This window comes from Miscanthus floridulus, chromosome 7 (assembly GCF_019320115.1).
Source record: "Miscanthus floridulus cultivar M001 chromosome 7, ASM1932011v1, whole genome shotgun sequence".
NCBI lineage: Eukaryota > Viridiplantae > Streptophyta > Magnoliopsida > Poales > Poaceae > Miscanthus > Miscanthus floridulus.
Window position 1 is genome coordinate 33,422,675 of NC_089586.1, and position 23,268 is coordinate 33,445,942.

At 45.3% G+C, this 23,268-nt stretch overlaps 1 protein-coding gene and 1 long non-coding RNA gene across 7 annotated transcripts; one reads left to right on the top strand and one right to left on the bottom strand.

Annotated features, from left to right (window-relative positions):
* Positions 1-810: 810 nt before the first annotated feature.
* Positions 811-19,434, bottom strand: LOC136466850 (SPX domain-containing protein 1-like). 3 transcript variants are annotated; one of them, XM_066465368.1, is made up of 3 exons: positions 19,005-19,434; positions 18,735-18,868; positions 811-876 (listed from the first exon to the last, which is right to left on the bottom strand). In XM_066465368.1, exons 1-3 carry the CDS (start codon positions 19,275-19,277, stop codon positions 873-875), a joined length of 411 nt encoding a protein of 136 aa, XP_066321465.1. In that variant the 5' UTR covers positions 19,278-19,434; the 3' UTR covers positions 811-872. The 3 variants fall into 3 exon arrangements, with proteins under 3 accessions (XP_066321465.1, XP_066321464.1, XP_066321463.1); XM_066465367.1 differs by lacking the exon at positions 811-876 and adding an exon at positions 10,055-10,807; XM_066465366.1 differs by lacking the exon at positions 811-876 and adding an exon at positions 12,119-13,045.
* A 1,038-nt stretch (positions 19,435-20,472) lies between these two features.
* Positions 20,473-21,699, top strand: LOC136463005 (uncharacterized). 4 transcript variants are annotated; one of them, XR_010760873.1, is made up of 5 exons: positions 20,473-20,669; positions 20,774-20,897; positions 21,076-21,208; positions 21,301-21,381; positions 21,580-21,699. It is a non-coding gene; the product is annotated as an uncharacterized lncRNA (long non-coding RNA). The 4 variants fall into 4 exon arrangements; XR_010760874.1 differs by having other exon boundaries at positions 20,813-20,897; XR_010760871.1 differs by having other exon boundaries at positions 20,473-20,897.
* The last annotated feature ends 1,569 nt before the right edge of the window (positions 21,700-23,268 follow it).

Genomic DNA, 23,268 nt, shown 5'->3' on the forward strand with positions numbered 1-23,268 from the left:
CAAGCTTTGACCCGTAGTAGGTTACGATGGCCTGGATGCACACCTCGTGATGCATGTTGGTGATGAGTGTTTTATAGGCTTTGGTAGTCACCTGCTCCGCCCTGGCCTCAAATCCCTCCTCGCATCTGTAATAAGTCTGCATACAAAAGCGATGTATCCATTCATTATTTCAAGAAAAGTCCAATGAATGCGACGTATTGAGCAATGTTGTGCGAGGGAGACTTACCCAAAACTCTGCCTTCACTCGTGCCACCTTGTTGGGGTACTCCGCATCGAGGGCGATGACGTAGTGGTCAAACAAGTAGGCTGGCTCCATCTTTGATGCGTACGTGACAATGTCGGGGAAGTGTTGCCTGCATAGAAGACCCAGGATGCCATTGAATAGCCGTGCGCTACCACCCGACACAACCACCCAGTTCCTGCACAAGTGATTAAGAAAAAATATTAGTTTTTTTTTCATCATATCATATGAAGTAGTGGTGATAACATATAAAGTTACTTACTTTTGCCCTTCGGGGCGAATCACTAGGCGTTGGTGAGGAAGCGAAACCTGTGGGAGGCTCACGGGACCTCGCAAGTAGACACTCGAAGAGGAGTCGAAGGAAGCAGAACCCGTGCCTACCACCTCCCCCTCCTCCTCCTCCTCGTCCGTCTGCCGAACTAGCTCCTCGTCCGACTTGTCCACGGGCGCCACGTCCTCCTCTAGCTCCTCATGCAGCGTGGGAGGAGATGGCCCCCTCCTATAGCTGGCGGTCCTCCTCCTCCTCCTATTCGATCCCTCCACCACCCCCTCCACCTCCTCCTGTAGCCGGCGTGGTCTTTGGTAAATCAAGTTCACGGACCTATGACGGTCGCCTGCCATCTTTGTTCAATCACCTGCAATAAAAAAGAAAAACAAGACGTAATTAGAAATAGGTGCAAAAATGAACAAAACATAATTACAAAAAACATAGTAATACATGTATTAGAAATATATGCAAAAATGAACAAAACATAATTACAAAAAACATAGTATTACATGTATTAGAAATAATCTTCATGATTGAGATTAGCTGTATCATAGGTCTCATCATCACTATCAACATTGTCCAACTCATCAACACTATCCGAAGTAGGAATGTTGTCTTCATTGTCATTGCCTAAACGTAATCGCTCAAGCATTTGTATGTCCTTCAGATTTCGCACCTCATCTCTAGTGTCCTCGTCATCATCCCTTTCATTGTCTACTTCCATTCCTATCTCTTCTGTTAAGTCTATGTCAAACCTCCCTTGTAGCCTCTCTTCTTGATAGAACTCTCCATCATATGTGTTTGGGTTGAAGTTGTAATCTTCATCATTTGGGACAGGTAGTTTACCGTGTGGCGATACCTTGTGCACAATAGACCAACCCTTAAGATGCTTGACGTCTTTGCACACGTATGATATATAATAAACCTGGACGGCCTGTTGAGCCACAATGTAGACATCTTTTCCTAGATAGACAGAATCCTGTCGAATCTCGACTAGCCCAAGCTTAGGGGTCCATCTTGTTACTCTAGGATGAAACCAGTGGCATTTGAATATGATAGGAGTAAGAGGTTTGGAACCATAGAATGATAGTTCATAGATTTCTTCAATTCTTCTATAATAGTCAAGTCCATCAGTGCCGGGCATAACAACTCTGCTGTTTATGGTTTTTCGATTGGGCCGACTCTGCTCGTAGCTTGCTGTGTGAAAACAATATCCATTCACGTCATAACCGGTAAATGACTTGACCCTAACGGCACAGCCATTTGCAACCTGTCTTAGCTCGTCACTTATAGGCGCATTAGTTTGGGCTTTCTGTTTGAACCAACAAATGAAATCGGGGCTCTCTGGTCCCACACCCTATGAAAGAAGGGAATCATTTTCTTGTGGGGTAGGTTGCCTTGATCCATGCTAGGATTGATGAAGAAATTCCCTATACCAATGAGAAACAAGGGGGTTGGACAAAGAAACAAGGACATACGGTGAAATGAAACAAGTTCGTTCAGAACTTACCCAATGAACGGCTGCACCTCAACAAGGTTGGTCAACACATATAGCATGATACCGCGCCACTCTTCATTTTTCAATTGCTTAGTGGTCGATGCACTTGCGCTTCCGAGTTACCCTTGGAAAAGGCTGAGGTTCGATTCATTTTCGCCAACATTGTAGCGAGGGGGTGGATTATAAACGTTAGAAAGGTTCTCAGTGTAGTATTTCTCTATGAAGTTCGACACCTCCTCTAGAATGTATGCCTCTGCAATAGAAGCCTCAATTTTGGCTTTATTTCTATATTTTTTGCGAAGAGTCTTCAGACATCTCTCGATTGGATAGCACCAATGGTTCTGCATGGGCCCCCCATCCGTGCCTCATATGGGAGGTGCACAATCAAATGCTGCATCGACAAGAAGCAGTCGGGTGGAAAGATCTTCTCCAACTTATAAAGCAACACGGGTGCCGCTTTTTCTAAGTCATCAATGACGGTTCGAGAGAGCTCTTTGGCATAAAGCTGGCGGAATAAGTAGCTCAACTCTGCTAGCACTTGCTAGACATGCTCTGGGACATAGCCTCGAACCATCATCGGAAGAAGCCGCTCAATCCATATGTGGTAGTCATGACACTTCATCCCGTTGACTCACATAGTGCCTAAGTTCACTCCCCTCTTTAGATTCACTGCATACCCATCAGGGAACATTAGCGTCTTGATCCATTCAAGTACTTCCCTCCTTTGGTCCTTTTTCAAGATGAAATCAGCCTTAGGCCTTCTCCAGGTCTTGCCACGACTAGGAGGCTGCATCTCTTGATTTGGTCTATCGCACAACGTTGCTAGGTCCACTCTAGCCTTAGGGTTGTCCTTAGACTTTTCAGTGTCTATGAGTGTTTCCCAAAGTGCCTCGGTGACATTCTTTTCAGTGTGCATTACATCAATGTTATGTGGCAGAAGAAGGTCATCGAAATAGGGGAGCCTCATCATGCTCGAGATATGAGTCCACATATGTTGCTCACCATATCCCACAAAACCACCTTCTTCATTAGGCATGAGAGCATCTATTTGAGCATGAACCTCAGCACTAGTCATCATCCGCGGTGTAGGGTTTGTCACTTTGACACCTTTCATAAAGTTCTTGATGTCTTGTCTGAATGGATGGTCAAGAGGTAGGAATTGACGATGTCTATCGAACGATGAATACTTACCACCCTTCTGCAACCAAATGAACCTCACACCTTCCTTGCATATTGGGCATGGGAACTTCCTGTGAACACACCAGGCGTAGAATATCCCATACGCCCGGAAGTCATGCAGGGAGTAGTGGTACCAAACGTGCATTTTAAAGGTTGTCTTTGTAGCTCGATCGTATGTCCGTACCCCTTCGTCCCAAGCATGGACCAATTCATCAAACACGGGCTCCATGAACACACCCATATTACTCCCTGGGTGTCCAAGAATTATCAACGACAAGAATATGTTATGTCATTGAAAGGAGACACGGGGGGGAGGGGAGATTAAGGGGGATAACGAAGATGGGCCAACATGTGTATGGGGCAGCCATCATTCCATAAGGATTGAACCCATCTGTTGCCAGTGTGACACATACATTACGAGCCTCATCTACTTTGTCATGATGTTTGTCATTAAAGCGGATCCAAGCTTTACCATTGGATGGATGTACCATCTTGTCAGGATTGTACCATTTGCCATTTTTGTGCCATGTCATCTGTTTTGCGGATTCCTCGGTCATGTATAGCTGTTGGATCCTCGGTAGGAATGGAAGGTACCGTATGATTTTTACAGGGATCGTAAGTTGCCTCTTCTGGCCATCATCAGAGTCTACCTCTAGGTACCTGGAGGATTTACACTTTGGACAGAACTTTGCATGCTCGTGTTTTTTCCTAAATAGGACGCACCCCTTCAGACAAGCATGTATCTGCTCATACGGCATCTTAAGTGCACGAAGGAGTTTCTATGACTCGTACATGCTCTTTGACAGAATGTGGCCCTCCGGAAGCAGGGTGCCAATCACGGCCAACATCTTATCGAAGCCTTCTCGACTCAAGTTTAACTCGGACTTCAACCCCATTAAGCATCCAATGGCATCTAGTTGAGACACCGTTGACCGATCGTGAAGGGGTTTCTATGCCGAGTCCATCATGTTGTAGAATGCCTGTGCGGCTGCCTCCATCTCCTCCTTCTCACGTCCCTCATCGAACTATCCTTGGTGAAAGTCATCTAACATGTCTGCTACCCCAGCATCAGCATCAAAAGCCTCCACCCGTGGTCTCACCACCTCCTCTCTCATACGATGGGCTTCACCATAGTGGACCCACCGGGTGTAGTCCGGCGTAAATCCATTCTTCACAAGATGTTTACCCATTTCCACCTTATTTACCCTTCTCCTATTTCCACATTTGCTGTAGGGACACAAAACTAGGCAATGTCCTTTAGCAGCCTTGCCAAATGCACTATTCAAGAAAGCATTGGTCTTGTTCATCCATTCCGTGGTGTAATCACTCTGACTTCTCTAGCCCGTGTACATCCACTGACGGTCATCCATCCTCTAACATATGTATCAACGAGTAATGTAACCATCAATTGCATCTACATGGTGTTCCTACTGTCTAATAGGTGAGGATAGGTCCTAATCCCACCCGCGGATGCGTAGATGAGGTTAGTTTCTATGCTCTACTCCTATCCGAGATAGAATTTCGGCAGCACCTCCCCGCTGTTCTCCAGATACACGTCCTGCCAAAGAAGAGTGTGTATCTAGAGAACAACAGGGAGGTGATGCCAAAACTCTATATCGGACCAGAGCTGACCATGGAAACTAACCCATCTACGCATCCGCGGGCTGTCCAAAAAACATGGACAATCCAAAACAGATACGGTCATAGATATGCAAAGATCTGCATACCTCCAACCGTATCTCTTTCGAATGGGAGACGCCTAACTGGGTTACGCGATCTACGACCATGATACGGAAAGAGAGGTTATACCTAGGGTGGCAGTGGAGTCAGGCTAGCGGGGCTATGGCGGGTCGGTGCAGTGGCGAGGCAACGCGGTGCAGGCAGACCGACACGGCGATGGGAACTCTGACTCGGCTCTGATAGGCTCTTCTCTACAAAAATGGAACAAAAAACTATCATTTAAAAAAATCGGCAGAACCTCCCCTGAACGGTGAGGTTTCCAAAACCTACAAAAAACAACGGCACGATGGCCGACAAGCACATATGTCTCAAGAAAAGTCATGTAGTTTGGATATAAATCCATGCAGAAGAATATATCCAAGTAGTACCACTACTTCTACTACTACTTCCACTTTTGCTACTACTACTATCACTAGTTCTACTACTACTACCACTACTTCTAATACTACTACTACCACTAGCACTACTACTACAACTAATACTACTACAACTAATACTACTACAACTATCACTACCACGACAACAATAAGAGAGAGGGCATACCTGATGGGCGCCGGGGGTAGGGGCGGGCGACGTCAGGGTCGGGGTCATCGAAGTCGGGAACGGGGTCGGGCACGGGCGGCGTCGGGGCGGGCGGTCCATGGTGCGCGGCCGGGGGCAGGGTTGGCTCCTACTCCTCCCCCTCCTCCTCCCCTCCTCCCCCTCCTCCTCCTCCTCCTCCTCGCCTCCTCCTCGCCTCCTCCTCCCCCTCCTCCTCCTCCTCCTCCCCTCCTCCACCCGCCGACGTTGGCGGTCGGGCGTGGGCGAGCTGGCCATGCTCGGCCACACGCGGGTGCGGGGGTGGGGGCTGGCGGGGGCGGGGCAGGCGCCGGCGCACGACGCAGGGAGGGGCTACGGTGGGCGGCGAGCGGCGTTAGCGGTGGCCCGGTGGCTGGCGAGCGCGCGGGTGGCCGGGCGGCGCGGGAGGCATGGGCGCGCGGGCGGCCTAGCGTCGCGGTGGCGCGGGCACGCGGGCGGTGCGGGCAGCGTGGGCGCGCGGGCGGCCGGGCGGCTAGGCGGCTCGGGCGTGTGGGCGGCACGGGCGCGGGCGGTGGCGCGTGCGTGTGTGCGGGGTGTGTGGGCCAGCCCAGCCGACGGGGTTAAATCCCCCCTTTGCCGAGTGCCCCCGATCTGGCACTCGACAAAGGTTTTTTTAATTTTTTTAACCGCCTCTTTGTCGAGTGTCACCTGGCCTAGCACTCGACAAAGAAGTTTTTTTTAAAAAAAAAATTCTTTGCCGAGTGTCCCAGATCTGGCACTCGATAAAGTTTTTTTTTAGAAAATACTTTGCCGAGTGCCCCTGACATGGCGGTCGGCAAAGATTCAATATTTTTTTGAAATGTCTTTGCCGAGTGCCCACTGATTCGGCACTCGGCACAGATAGGAATTTAAAAAATTACTTTTTTTTAAATACCTTTGCCGAGTGTTCTTGTGAAGGCACGCGGCAAAGAGGAAATTTCTAAAAAAAATTCAAAAATCCTCTTTGCCGAAAGCCTTATTCTTGGCACTCGGCAAAGACCCCTTTACCGAGTGTCATGCCCCGGCACTCGGCAAAGTTTTTTTTTTGTTTTTGGCCTCCAAATTTTTTGTGCAACCCTTTTAAAGTACTAGGAACTACTCGTTAGAATTTGGGGATTTTTTGTGGCTTTTTATATATTTAGTTACTTTATTTTGTTTGCTTGAATTTTTTCGAAAAATATAAATTTGAACTGCACGTGGTACGAATAATGGAATTTAATGATTCAAAAAATGATAGTCATGTTACTGAGTGTAATGTGAGGCCGTATCCAGGAACGGACCCGAAATTTAGAACATCTTGTTCACGAAACATGACCGCGAACTTGCGTGCGAAGTGTTTTTAAATTCTATAAAAAGCAAACGAAGTCCGAAAATCATGAAACTTGTTGAGATGTCGTGATATCGTATGTGGAGGCTATGATAAAAATTTCAGAAAATTTCGTGCATGTTGTCACGTACGATGCTTACAAAACAAGACATATCTATATATGACAAACCAGGATATTTTGTTAGACGTGAGAAAAGAAGAAAAAACAGGAATTACAAAGGAAACTTCTATGCGGTCATTCTCCGTCTTCCGCCATTCTCCCTATCTTCCGCACGTGGGAGAGTAGGAAGGTGAGCGTCGAGGGTTGAATTTTTGTATTTGGATGCGAATACAAATACGAATACTAAAGTATCCGTACTATTGGGTATCGTAAATATCATACGTACTACTATTTACACCTCTAGGTGGAGGCCGATGACCCCATTAGTATGCTTATGAAATGCACAGACCAAGGGAGTGGGCGCGACACGTACTCGTGCTTGCCTACAGCACCTGTGAGTGTAGCTGTGAAAGTGCATGAGGGTCCTAAAGTGGGGTGAAAGTGCATCAGGGTGCTAAAGTGGGCGCGACACGTGCCCGTGCTCTTGCCTACGACGCCCGTGCGTGTAGCTGCTGAAAGTGCATCTAGGGTGATCTAATGATATTTGCGAGTTATGGACAGCTCATAAGTGAACGTGGGAACATTACTACACAAGGAGACCCTCCAATTCAAATCATTGCAGCATACGATTGAAGGCTTACTTTATGTTTCTATTTTGAATTTGAATATAGAAAAAGTTGTACTGTCAAGATGGACACAAATGACAAACTTAAAGGAATCATGTGCTCTTTACTTATTATCCACAAAAACAACAAAGCCCCAAGCCAAACCAAACCAAAAAAAGAGCCGAACTCCTATGACATGATCCCGGACTTTATCTTTCACAATATAATACTTTATGTCAATGTGTTTGGCAGCACCACTTGACTTATTGTTGTGAGCATATTGTACTGTCGGATTATTATCGTAGTATAACTTAAGTGGTCTATAGATGTCGTCAACCACCTTTAAACCGGGTATGAACTTCTTTAGCCAGTTCACCTGCCCCATTGCCTCATAACATGCTACAAACTCGGGCATACATTGTGGACGATGTAGTGACGGTTTGCTTTAAGCTTTTCCACGAAATAGCTCCCCTGCGAGAGTGAATACATATCTAGACGTGGATTTTCTATCATGTCCCGCATAATCAGAATCTGAATATCTCACTATATGGAGTGAATCTGATCTTCTATATGTCATCATGAGGCTTTTCGTTCCGTGCAAATAACGCAAGACTTTCTTTACTAATTTCTAGTGTTCTGTTCCAGGATTGCTCTGAAACCTACCAAGTAACCCGGTAACAAATGCCAAGTCAGGGTGCGTACATACTTGAACATATTGAAAGCTTCCGACAGCTGAAGCATATGAAACCGTTTTTATTTGATCGATCTCATACTGATTCCTAGGGCATTGAAAATCCCCATATTTGTCGCCCTTGACTATAGGAGCAGGTGAGGGACTACATTTGTGCATACTGAATTTCTTTAAGATTTTTTTTTATGTATGCCTTTTGTGACAGTCCTAATACTCCTTTACTTCTATCTCGGTGAATCTCGATCCCTAGAATGAACGAAGCTTCACCAAGATATTTTATATCAAATTTTGAGGATAAAAACTTCTTTGTCTCTAGTAGTAGACTGACATCATTACTAGCAAGTAAGATATCATCCGCATACATGACAAGGAAGATAAACTTCCCATTCTTAAACTTTGCATAGACACAATTGTCCTCTACATTCTCTTTAAACCTAAAATTCCTTATTGTCTGATCAAACTTCAAGTACCACTGTCTTGAAGCTTGTTTTAATCCATAAATAAATTTCTTTAGGCGACATCCCATTCGTTCTTTTTCTTCCATGACAAAATCTTTCGGTTGTGCCATGTAAACATTTTCCTCCAAGTTCCCGTCGAAAAATGCCGTCTTTACATCAATCTGATATAATTCTAAATCGTAATGTGCCACTAATACCATTATGATTCTGAAGGAATCCTTACATGAGACTGGAGAAAAGTTCTCATTGTAATCGATCCCTTCTCTTTGCGTAAAACCTTTTGCCACAAGTCGTGCTTTATATCTCTCTATATTCCCTTAAGAGTCAAGTTTTGTTTTGTAGACCCATTTACAGCTTACTATTTTGGCTCCTTTAGGAATTATTTCCAAGTCCCAAACTTTATTGGCATTCATAGATTTCATTTCATCTTCTATGGTCTCAAGCCACTTTGATGAATGATCACTTCTCATGGCTTCTTCAAATGAGGTAGGATCATCCTCCATTTAAAATTCCTTAGTGTTGTATACTTCATAGTCAGTAGGAATAGCTAATTTTCTAACTCTTTGAGACCTTCTAGGGGCCTTCACATTTGGCATATCTTCTGTTTGAGGCTATTGTTGCTCCCCCCTCATGTGTGGCAATAGGTTCTATAGGATCCTGAAGAATAGGTTCCTCATCGTCATTCATTGTTGCCACAGGTGGAATAACAATAGCTGCTGGCACCACAGTATCTTGCACTGTCTGTGCAGTGACAGCAGGTAGTGAGAAAAATGGCTCATGAATCATCGAAGTGGGCGCATACACCCGCTTCTCTTCAAGGTCAATTTTTCGAGCTACCATGCTCTCCCTCATCATTTCATCCTCTAGGAAGACAGTGTGTCTCATTTCCACAAACTTTGTATGTCTGTCTAGATAGTAGAAATAAAAACCTTTGACTTTTCTAGGTAGCAAATGAAATAGCAACTTACTATTTTGGGATCTAGCTTCTCAATGTTTGGGTTAAATACTTTAGCCTCAGCAGGACTCCCCCACACACGTAAGTGGTTTAGTGAGGGTACTCTTTCTGTCCATAACTCATACGGTGTTTTGGACACCGACTTACTTGGTACTCTATTGAGAATATGAATGGCGGTTTTTAATGCCTCCATCCATAGGCTCAACGGTAAGGTGGAGTAACTTATCATACTGCGCACCATATCCATCAGAGTACGATTGCGTCTTTTAGCTACTCCATTCTACTGAGGTTCGCTCGGAGTAGAATACTGGGCTACTATGCCATTCTCCTGTAAGAACCTTGCAAAAGATCCAGGAACTTGGTCATATGGGGTATGCCGACCATAGTACTCCCCCCACGGTCGGACGTGACCGTAGTCTTTAAATTGTGTTGGTTTTCAACTTCTGCCTTAAATATCTTAAATTTATCTAATGCTTCTGTTCTTTCTTTGATTGGATAAATGTAGCCATAACAGGAGCAATCATCTATGAATGTTATGAACGAATCATAACTATCCACACTCTTTACAGGAAACGGACCACTGATGTCTGTGTGAATAATCTGTAAAATTCCTGCGCTTCATTTGACATATTTCTTAATTTTCTTTACATACTTTCCTTTTATGCATTCTCTGCATTGTTCTAAATCTGAGAACCCTAATGGAAGAAGAATATCATTCTTAACTAGTCTTTCTATTATCCCCTCAAAATATGGCCTAAACGACAGTGCTATAATTTCGATGACGCATCGTGAGCTCTCTTTCATTTTCTATTTACATCTGCAGACGAGGATACATTCTCATTGTCGCACGCAATGTTCCCATCATCGCATACAACATTCACATCATCACGTAGTGATAACAAATAAAGCTCATTTTGTAAGATAGCAAGACCAACACATGCGTTATTAAATGTTATCTTACATTTGCCATTTCCAAAATGGCAATCATATCCATCATTGTCCAAGCATGAAACACTAATCAAGTTTCTCTGTAAAGAGGGAACATAAAGTATATCTCTAAGTAAAAGTGTGAAGCCATCAGCAAGCTCTAGAGAAAGATCGCCAACGGCTTCAACATCTGCTCGGACTCTATTTGCAACTTTAATGTGTCTTTCTCTTCTTTGCGTAGTCCTCATCGAACGGAATCCCTGTAAGGAATTAGCAACATGAACAGTTGCACCTGAGTCAATCCACCAAGCAGATTTCGAATACTGTACATACAGGGATTCATTTATGAACATAATAATGTTCTCACCTTTCTTTGCCATGATCATCTTTAAGTAATCGGGACAATCTTTCTTATAATGTCCCATCTTCTTGCAATAGAGACACTGGTCTTTCTCTACTGTGAACTTGTTCTGCTAAGGCTGATGCAGCATGTGACCCTTTCCCTTTGACTTTGAGGAGTTAGCATTATTATTCTTTTTCTTGTTGTCTTTCACATAATTGATAGTGCAACCATTGGCAGCTTTCATTCTCTCCTCTTACACACACATAGCCATGAGCCTCTCTAAGTCCCACTTCTCAGGCTATATGTTGTAATTGACAATAAAAGTGTCAAATTCCTTTGGCAAGGAAGCAAAAATCAGATGGATAAGGAACTCTTCCTTGAGAGCCAGATCCATTGGTTTTAGTTTGGATGCTAAATTGTTCATCCTTAGTATGTGCTCTCTTATGCCACCATTTCTAGAGTACCTCTCTGTCACTAGCTGCTTTATCAGCTGGGTAGCATATGTCTTTGAAGAGCCAGTGAACTGACTCTATTCTATCGAGGTACTCAGTGACCATGTCACACTCTAGGATTGAGCCCACAATTGCAGGCTCAATCATGTTCTTTACCATAGCCAAACATTTCTTGTTGGCAGTGACCCACTTCCTATGCTCAAGGTCATAGGACATCTTTTGGGATGTAAAATCCCTCTCTCTAGTTGCCCAAGCGACATCAGCCTTGTTTGTCTCCCTCACCGGTGCCACAGGCTCAGTGGGACACGGTGAGGTGACTACTCAGTCCACCTCAGCCAAGATGAAGGCTAGGTCAATCTTTTTCTTCCACTCCGTGTAGTTGTCACCTTTGAGAGTGGGGATTTCTTTGATACAACCCATCAAGTTGTATCTGCCTAACACCGCAGAGGGAGATGGTCCAGAGGTCGCCATCTTATTTGTTAGTGAAGTCTACGCACGGGCAGCGACATTTGGGGAAGAGGTCAACGTCGGTGGAGCGGGGCGGTGCGGCTGGTGGCTTCCCGTCACTAGCCGCGCCCCTCTCTGATCGGGATTAGGGTTTAGGTTTCGATGGGGAGCTCAGCTCAGGCGAACCTCGTACTCAGAGCCACCGGCCCCCACCTCTATATATAGCGTAGTGTGATAGGGGCCCTTCAGCCATAGTGGGCTAGGTGCCCCCAATTAGGACGTGGATCAAAGACCCAACTAGGTCGTTGGGCCCAGTTTGGGATTAGAGATCAATCTATCAATGCTCTGATACCATTGTCGAGATCAAAAAGATCATCTAGGGTTAGGTCTAGCGGGTCTACTTGCACTTAGATAAACTGTGAGTCCTAGAACATCTATAAGTGTAGTAACAATAGATAGAATGAGAGAAAGAGAGAGATAGAAGAAGAGGGTGTCGAACTTGACACCACAGAGCGAGATGGTCCAGAGGCCGCCATCTCGTTCATCGGTGAAGTTTGCGCACGGGCAGTGATGTTTGGGGAAGAGGTCGACATCGGTGGAGCAGGGCGGCGTGGCTGGTGACTTCCCGTCACTAGCTGTGTCCCTCTCTGATCGGGATTAGGGTTTAGGTTTCGGTAGGGAGCTCGGCTCAAGTGAACCTCGTACTTAGAGCCACCAGCCCCCACCTCTATATATAACATAGTGTGATAGGGGCCCTCTAGCCATAGTGGGCTGGGCGCCCCCGATCAGGGCACGAATCAAAGGCCCAACTAAGTCATTGGGCCTAGTTTAGGATTAGAGATCAATCTATCACGGCCCTCACCGTAGTGGTGGTAGGGAGAATGCGCTCACTATGGAGCACTCGCTCCATATCTCCCTGAGCGCCCTGAGTGCGGCCACCATGCTCTTCAGGTACATGCTCTCCATGTCCTCGATTTCCTCCAACTCCATGTCCCCAGTGCCATTGCCGTTGGCCAGCGAGGCGCTGGGCTTCGCCGGCTTGTCGTCGCTGTCACTATCTTCTTTACCGTCGTCTTCACTTGGCACAGATCACTGGTTTTGGGGCAGGAGTTGGTCCAGCATCTCCTCACACTCCTTGACGAGCTTGTACAGGACGTCGGTAGCATAGAATGGCTCCTGCATTATGTTCCGGATGAAGGGCAGGCGGATCAGTGCGCCGGTCCTCTTGTCGTACTTCTTGAGGATCTTGACCAGTTCTGGTTAAACAGAGCATAACTCGGTTAGTCACAAGCGCAATTGGCAGTAGCACAAACCGGCCGAGCAACTAAAACTAATAAGGAGCCTACCTTTTCTTTGTTCAAGTTCACTACTACTTATATTACCAACAGAATCATCCATTGTTGCACCTTAAGGAGAGCCAAGACGATATGTGTAAAGAACATGGCTGTAAACCCACCTAACTTCTACGAATTAGAAAGCTTACTAGAACTTCTTCAATTAGTTAAAATGAATTTTGATATAGATTACATGTATATAACCAAAAAATGTGTTCTTGACCATAATCCAGAATACTAAAGCAATTCTTTATCAAAAAAGGGAACAATTTTGCAGACAACCTTTTTCCAGATAGAGGTATCTTCCACTTCAGTTATTGTACACAAAAGTGTACATAGAACCAGAAAATAATATATCTTAGTAAAGCATGAAACATTCATTTAAGTGTACTGAAAGCACCAAGATGTGCATATTTGGAGCTCCAATGTTAAGACCTAATTTTAATAGAACATTCAAGTACAGTATGGTCAAAGGCTCAAAGCTACAACTTTAGTTCAGTACTTCAGTTTCAATTTCAATGCGAAAAGCCGATTATGCATGACACCCAAGAGAAAAACTTCAACATAGGAGTAACTAAGCGTTTTTTCATTGAGAAGAAAACATTATGCATAACACAAGAAAAAATGGTTATTTTAAAAAAATGGAGATAAATGGTTATTCCATGTCTAGCTAAAAGAGTCAAATAGTGTCGTCAGTCCATTAGTCCTTAAATTTGCTAGTTTTAAATATTTTTAAGTTGATTTGAGTCGTTGACATGATTCCACAAAGTTTAGTGGGAAACCACACTCAATGCACGTGACCCGCAGTGGTGAATAAAGACTCTTTTCATTATCGTCCCACGGTCTATATTTGACCATGCAGCCCGCGCCCCCCCGGCCCGGCCCGTGGCCCGTTGTTTTGGCCCGGCCCGAGCCCGGCCCGGCCCGATGGCCGTCGTGCCCGTGCTAGCTCGGCCCGAGACACCAGGCCGTGCCTGGGCCACCGGCCTAGCCCATGGCACAGCACGGGCAAGACACGGTGCATGATGCGGCCTGGTGGCGGCCCGGTCAAAAAAATGGCCCACGAAGCCACGAAGGTAGGCTGCCGGCCCACCCTACGCACCTGGCACCCCTCTCCCCTCGTCGTATATAAGCTATCTAGACGTGGCGCATCCCCCTCCCAAACCCTAACCTAATCCTCTCCTCCGCCGCGGCTCTCTCAGTCTCTCGGTCTCGCTCCGCTCTCCCATTCTTGATCTAGATCCACCGCCGCCGATGCCGACGTTCATCCGTCCTCCCCGTCACCGGTGAGCGGTGACCGCGCCGGCACTCCTCCCTGGTCCTTGCTTCCCCGCCGTCTCCTCCTCCCTCCTTTTCCTCTACTCTCACTCCCTCACTCCCCTCTCGGTGAACCATGTGAGTGTTCATGGCAGTCCCTCCTCCTCCACCACCTCGCCGTCGATTCTAATCCATGTCTGTCTGTCTCATCCGCTGCTTGGCTGGCCTCTTCATCACCGGCACTAGGCTCCAGGTACATAGGTTGGACTTCTTCCCTAACCCTAACCCTAGATCTATCATATGTTCTTCTTCTTCTCACTTCTTCTTTATCTTCTTCTCACTTCTTCTTCTTCAGTTCTTCACTTCTTCTTCTTACGTGTAGGTTGGCGCCTGACGCCGCATCTTCCTCCTCTAGAGTAGACATGGCTAGGCCGCCCAAGCGCCCATTGAGGGGTGGTGCTGGTGCTACTGGAGGTCGAGGTCAGGCACGGCTGTCCGGCTCGTCTGCGGGTGGTTCCGGCCTCGTAATGCGGGGGGAGAATCAGCATCCCCTCGGCGACGGCGAGGACCAGGCGCCGTACGCGGATGACCTACTAGAAGTCGAGGACGACGACATACGTGATGATGTAGCTAGTCTATTCGGCGTCGACCTCGGTGATGGCAACCAGCCCATCGATGTCAATGGCGACAACGACGATGGTGGAGTTGAGGTATCCACTGACACTCATGGTACCTCCTCTGGTAAGAAAGTTTCTGCTATTTGGGATTACTTCCATAAGATTAAGGAGAAGGGAATTCAAGTACGTGCCATCTATAAACATTGTCATGCGCGATACACTGCTAGATCGGCTGCTGGCACTGGCCATTTGAGACGGCACATGAATTCTTGTACGAAAAAATGTGATCAGGCTAGTCTTGTCCAGTCTAAGCTTGCTCTGAATCCTAATGGTTTGAACAATTGGGTGTATGATCCTTTGATTGCTCACACTGAGTTGTGCCATTTGATTGCTAGGCTAGACCTTCCTTTAGGGATAGGTGAGACTGATGCTTGGGAGGATTACATTAAGCGTGCTCATAATCCTCTGTTCCAAAAGGTTTCTAGGCAGACCACCACTAGAGATATGTCTAAACTGTTTGATGAACAACGAGATATGCTTATGAAATCTGTGTTGCCTGCTGCATCTTCTATTTCTTTGACATCTGATATTTGGTCTGGTAATGCTAAAGAGGATTATATATCTATGGTTGCTCATTATGTTAGTGCTGATTGGGAGTTACAGAAAAAAGTAATTGGTTTAAGGCTGATTGATGTTTCACATTCTGGTGATAACATTGCTGATAGGATTGCTAGTGTGGTTGAGGAGTTTGGTTTGATAGACAAGGTATTTTCTGTGTCTCTAGACAATGCTTCTGCTAATTCTAGGGCATATGAGATTTTGTGGCCTATGTTCTTTGGTTATTTGGGTTCTTATCCTGCACCTACCCCCACTAATCCTAACAAGGTGCAGTACTTGCTTGTGCATCAGCGTTGTGCATGCCATATCATCAATCTTATTGTTAAATCTGGCATGAAGAGGTTGAAACCTTATACTGAAGATTTCAGAACTGTAATAAGTTTTTTAAATTCCTTTAATCAAAGAATTGCATTGTTTAAAAACTACTGCAAGGCTCAGGGTCTTAGACCTAGGAAGTTTGGCATGGACATGGATGTTAGATGGAATTCTACTTTTTGATGCTCAAACATTTGCTACCATACAAAGAAGTCTTTGATGTGTTTATTACCTCTAATTATGGTTCTACTTTGTTGACTGCACAGCATTGGCATGTTGCTGAACAAATAATGATATTCCTAGAACTCTTCTATAACTCTACTATTGTGCTATCTGGGGTTTATTATCCCACAACTCCACTTGTTTTGCACCATATGATTGACATGGCTGAACATTTGCAAAATGCTGAAAGAGATGCTAATTTTAGAATGATTGCTACTCCTATGAAGCTTAAATTCCTTAAATATTGGGAGAAAATTCCACTCAATTATTCATATGCATTCATTCTTGATCCTAGAGCTAAGATGAAAGGGTTCTTTAATGTGCTTGAATTGCTTGGTAAGGCAACTGGATGCATTTATAGTTCATACTATGCTGATGTAAAAGATGAATTGTATAAATTGTTTGGCAATTATGAACAGAAATTTGGTGCAGTGAGGTCTTAGAGGGTTTCAATCCCTTCAGCTCATACTGGTAAGACAAAACAGGCATGGGGAAGGATCTTTGGAGGTCCTGGTGATTCCCCTATCTCTTCTTCCCCCTCAGCTCATACTCCATCTGTTGTTAGTGAGCTAAAAGCATACTTGGACAGTGACCCTGTCACATGTTATGAGGAATCCTTTGACATACTCCTTTGGTGGCGTGACCACAAGCTAACTTATCCAATCCTGTCTATTATGGCTCGAGATATTATGTCTGTCCTTGTGTCTACTGTCTCTTCCGAGTCCTGTTTCAGCTGTACATCCAGGATACTCGAAGATCGACGGCGGCGCTCGTTGCCTGAGCATGTTGAGATGCTCACCTGCATCAAGGACTGGGAGCAAGGTGCAAGAAGAGAACAGCATACACCTGAGGACCTGGACCTTGAGGAGGCATTCAAGAACCTCTTCCTCGATGAACAAGGCGAAGGCAGCGGCTCCGACAGTGTCAGCGGCAGCGGCGGTACTGCTGGTGCTGCTGGTGGATAGAAGATGAAGAAGAGAAGATGAGAGGTAGTCACTCAACATTCAAGTTCCATTTTGCATCTTTTCTTTACATTCAAGTACTGCTGGTACTAACATTGCTTTGCTTGCAGGAACTTTTAGTGTGCTGGAGTGAGTCACTATGATCAATGAAGGAAGAACTTTGCCACTGATGACCTGATGTTGTAATAGGATAGAACTTTTGCTGTTCCTGGCTTCCTGTTGCTGTGATCTGTGAACTCACTAAGTCATAATGACTTTGCCACTGATGTTGGCTATCCTAATAGGATAGAACTATAAGACCTTGACATTTAGAGCTGGCTGCACTCTTTTTTCCTTTCTAGGGTTTCTCACAAGGGTGAGTTTTACCTAGAAAGGTTTTTAATGAGGCAGCATTGCATAAAACAGCTCATTCTAAATATAAGTTCATCATCATATGATCTGTCATCTGTGTGCTGTGTCTGTCTTCTCTCTTTTCTGTGAAACTGTGAAGTGTGAACTGTGAAAGAAGTGTGAACTTTGATTCTGTGAAGTGTGATTGTGTGAACTGTGAAACTTTGATTCTGTGAAGTGTGAAACTATGAAGTGTGCATCATGAGCCATGGGCCGGCACGGCCCGGTGAAAATGGTCGTGCCCACCGGGCGACACGGCACGGCAAAACAGCCCACGGGCTGTGCCATGGGCCGTTGGCCAGGCACGAGCTCGGCCTAGGCACGGCACGCTCGGCACGACGGCCCGTCGAGGCACGATGTCGTGCCGTGCCGGCACGGCACGCCGGGCCACCGGGCCGGGCCGGCATGGCCCGATGGCCATCTATACCACGGTCTAATGGAACCACTACACTTTTATTTGGCACATGACCCACGGTGGTGAATAAGACTGTTCGTGTTTCACTAGTACTCTAGCCTTGCAAGTGAAACGGGTAGTTCAAGAATTTTGGAAAAATAGTGATGCTTATGTACATTGATGAGCATGACCAATCTGTTTGAGTTCAATGCAAAAACTAGACAGCCAGGACCTTTTGGCACAAGGAGAGAATAGTGACATTTACAAAATGAACAATGCAGTTCAAATTTGTAGTCATGTAGAACATTTTGTCCGTCAATTTTTTAAAGTGACATAAAATCTATAGTTCATGTCTCCTACGAGGCACATGTCAAACTTATTACGTAAGTTATATCAAATCAACTAATAATATTTAACATATATATACTATAAAATAGATTGATCGGATTATTTTAAAATCATATATAAAATGACATGTGATACGATACCATAGAATATTCCAGTCCTGGTCTCCACGTGGTAAGGGGATGTGGACACATACACTGTTGCAGATCTCAATTATTATAACCTAAGGCTGTGTTTAGTTTCCAAAAAGTTTCTCAAAAAGTGCTACAATAGCCATCACATCGAATCTTGCGATACATGTATGGAGCATTAAATGTAGACGAAAAAAAAACTAATTGCACAGTTTGGTTGGAAATCGCGAGACGAACGTTTTGAGCCTAATTAGTCCATGATTGAACGACAAATAAAAACGAAAGCACAAGCCAAATTTTCAAATTTCGTGAACTAAAGGCAGCCTAACATGACAAGCGGTAAAGAGAGCGCGTGCTCACCGGTGTAGTTGAGCGCGCTGTAGTTCTAGAGGAGGACCATCTCGCGGGTGGAAGTCGACGATCTCCTTCCGCACCCGCAGCAGCTCCTCCACCGACCCCATCTCCGTGGCGCTCACCACCCTGTCATGTAACTCCTGCGTCCCCTCAATCCGACGACCCACACAGGAATCCCCTCAATCCGACGACCCACACAGGAATCAGACCACTATTCGCCGAGATAGAGAGGGGGGATAATTGGATCAAGGAACCGATCGGTCAAGCATTAATTACCTTCAGCCGGATGACGTAGTCCTCCTCCTTCTCGAGGAAGAAGGCGTTGAACTTGTCGAGCTCGGCGTCGAGGAGGGCGACAAACCCGGCCTCCTCCGGGGTCATCGCCGGCGAGGAGCCACCGCCGCCGCCCAGGCGCTGGCGCTTGCTCCGCCGCTCGCCGGCGCCGATTTGCTTGAGCCGCTTCTTGAGGTCCTTGTAGGACAAGAACTTGTCGCGCCAGTCGGGGAGCGTCTCCACGATCTGGTTGTTCAGGCTCTTGCCGAACTTCATTGTGATTTTGTGAGGAGGAACCAGAATTTGATGCAAGTGGTGGAGAATTCGCGGTGAGAATTGGGAGTGTGGGGGAGGTTGAGAGGAGGGCAGAGGAGAGGAGAGATAAATAGGGGGCGGATGCAGAGGAGGACGAACAGAGGATATGCGGGGTGGTGATGGGAAGCTCAGAATATTCCGGACGACGATATCTCGCGCGGCCGTGGCGGTTTTATTCGCGACGCGCGGCTTCGTCACTTTGAATGAGTTCAGTTTGGTGGGACAAAAAATGCTAGGGGCACCCAAAGGGTGTATACAAATTAAATGGGCCATGTCATTTGGGGCTATAATTTTACTCCAATTATTGAGGCGTGGAAGACAGGTACCTCAGGCTAGATCCAAATCACTCAAACACAGATTTTAACATTCACCTATCATTTTTTATGTACAACTTTGTTGTAACTTACCAAACAGGTTGAGCATCCAAGTACGGTACCCTATAAGTCCATTTGGAATGCAGGAATTTCATTTGGGAGAATAGGAATTTCATAGAAATTATACAAGAATTTTGTAGAAATCAGTTCGTTCTCATAGAAAAACACATGAGACAGGAAAGTTTCCAGGATTATAAAAGGGGCCTATATTGTAATAAGTTGTGTAGTTGTTGCTGAGTCTTTGAAAATAGGGACTAGAAGCTTGGAGAACATCTTTACATATGAATCCTGGGTCCAAAAGCTGGCCGGTGAGCGTGCCACGTCGCCTGCTTTTCCCGACCGTTCGATCGGGCGCGCGGACGGCTCAGATCGGGCAAGCCGCGGTCATTTTGCAAAAAAACCCCTTATATTTTTCGGAAATCAACCTGCGCTCCGCTCCTTGTGAACCTTCTTCGGCATTGCGACGCCCGCTCCCTCGTGAACTCTGCCGCTCCCTACCCCTCCCAGCGCCGCCCTCTGTGCCGCGGCCTCGCAGCCACGCCGCCGTCTGCGCTGCTCCCCGACCCTGCTAGCGCCGCCGTCGCTCCGTCCGTCGCCGCCGCGCCGGCCATTCCCATCGCCGGCTCCCTCCCCTTCCCTACCTCCCGTCCCCTACAGGATTACTACACCGCGACCTCCGCCTCCATCGCGGATGCCGCCGACTGCTGACGCCTGCGGCCCCCGCCGCGGCCGGCTGCTTAGGACGCTCCCTCCTCTGCTCCCCGCACCACTCCTCCCCCTCACGGTGCCTGGCCCCCGCTGCCGTCGCCGCTAATTCGCCGCTCCGTCCGATTCGCCGCTCGATGTGTTCATCCTCCTCCACGGCTCACCTATGTTTTGCCGCTCCTCTCACCCACCTCACGTACCTCCTCACTTTTCTGCCCATTCTAAACCCGCCGCTTAAGGATTAGGAGAGGTCGCCATCTACCTTGCAACACAGGCAAGAACCTGTCATTCGTTCCCTTTCCTCATGGCTCCAGATATTAATTTTTATTCTCTTTCAATTTCCTTCAGTTTCTTATTTCTAAAAGCTACGTATCCCAGATTCACGTTTGGCTGCTGTTTTGCCCCCTCCTACTGTAGAGTTTCCGATCTTCTGGAACGTCCATGAGACCATGACTGGTGGCTTCCTCAAACTTACAAACTATGTTAGTGTGAACTACTGCAGGTAAGCCATGTTTATTTCTCAGACAGACATTGAACCTTGACTTTTTTTTTTCCATTCTATAGGATTGTTTCCAGAGGCCTATTAAATGCCCTTGCAATCGCTCCTTAGTATTTGCTAGTCAAAAGCATTGTAACTCCAACATTTTGTTTGCTTCCATTTCATGGGATTATTTCCACAGCTTGCCCCTGCGCATGCCAGTTTGCTGGGTGTAGAGCTACTGGACTTTGGTGATGGCTTTCCCACAGCCTTCGATTTCGTTCTACACATTCCGGCTGCCGAAGTCAACCATTGAAACTTGACTGTTTTTTCAGGCACATACTTGCTCGACCCCTGCACTTTCATATTTTTTGCCCTGTCAAATATTTGTCCATGCCGTGTCTTCTCATCTTTTTTTTTGGTACAGTTTCCAGCACCTGAACCATTTGGTATTTCTGCAGAAGTTGGCAAGTGTAGGGAAGACATGATTCTTAGTAATGATGGTCAGGTAACTTACTGTCAGTTTGCTGCTACATCTAATCATTTGGTTTCGTATCACACACATTGATAAAATAAATTTCTAATATATATACTTTGTTGTGTTTGAGTTGCATGGATAATTGCTTAAAGATCTCCTCTGCAAATGGGTGCATCGGCACACCAGTTACCATCCTTTCCTCATTAATATCTTATATGTTTTTTGCAGGGCCAAAAAAAATGGTTCGTATGTTTCTGTTGGGTAATTGGGTACGACAAAATGTTGTCCTTAACTAATCCGAGGTATCCTAAACTGCCTTATCTTAGCTATCAGAATTTAGCATTAATCATATTGGTGAGTTTTTTCTTATTTGCATGCCATGATGATTCGACCTTATGTACTTTATGGGTATATGCATGTATCTAAAAGAAAAAAGGTCTTATCAACTACATAACGTATACATTCTTCTACATGACCATTGTGTGATTATATTATCAAGGTTCTCTGGTTGCTCCCTGCAAAATCATATCTTTGACATAATTAGTCTGCCATCCTGAATTCCTACAAATAATATAGTCATAGTTTCCATCCGTTTCAATGCTGAAACTCACCTTTTCAATGAGTCTACCTTCTATTGTCAATCAACTTGCTAAGATAAGTTGGCTGCCAATCTTTGTTTCACTGATTGATTGCTGATGGTGCTTCCTTTGGGTTAATAAGATGGTTGCACCACGTCAATTTGATAAGTGCTTATAGCAGCAATTCTTATGTTACCGCCTGCATGTTCTCCTAGATTGCTAAAAAATGGTTACATAACTTAGTCCTATGTGTGCTCATTTCTACACCCCCGAAATACAAACGTAACTGACCATTGTGTGATTATATTATCAAGGTTTTCTAGTTGCTCCCTGCAAAATCATATCTTTGACATAATTAGTCTACCATCCTGAATTCCTACAAATAATATAGTCATAGTTTCCCTCTGCAAATTGCTGAAAGTCTCCTTTTCAATGAGTCTACCTTCTATTATGAATCGACTTGGTAAGATAAGTTGGTTGCCAATCTTTGTTTCACTGATTGATTGCTGATGGTGCTTCCTTGGGGTTAATAAGATGGTTGCACCACGTCAGTTTGATAAGTTCTTATAGCAGCAATTCTTATGTTACCGCCTGCATGTTCTCCTAGATTGCTAAAAAATGGTTCCATATCTTAGTCCTATGTGTGCTCATTTTTACGGCCCCGAAATACAAACGTAACTTATGATTCCCCTTTCTGGCTCCTACTCAGCACCTCTGTTATGGTTCCCCTAGATTGTTATGGTTCCATTTCCATCGTATTTGCTTCGCATATAGTGCAGCCACCTCTGTTCAAGATGCTTCGGATGCTATCTTGCCTTATTATTATGATAGCCTGATTTTTGGTTAATGCTGTCATATTCGTCGACATGAACAGAACTGGTGACTCCTAGTGAGTCCAAATTAGATTACTACCAAGATCAGTTGCATCTCAAATATTAGCCGGTGACATTTCCTTCTCAAAATATCAGCCAGTGAGTACCATTTTATTTGTATGTACCATTTTGTACCTCATTTTCTGTATGTACCATTTTATTTGATATAATTACCCATGAACTCACTGCAATACATGTTCAAGTATTTATGTGTTTATTGTTTGCTAATTGACATTTATCTCATGCCTTACCCTCTTATCCTACAGTGCCTTTAATTTGCCCGATGTCTTACATACAATGTATCCCAGATTTGCTAAGCATGAGGAACAATTCAAGAAGTATTTTTAGTTTTGGAACAACCACATTGTATTTTATGATGAGAACATTGTACAATGTGACCAATTCTCGAAGGTGCCACTATTTACTTATTTAGGCATACTAACATGTGTAATGTATTCGACTGTTTT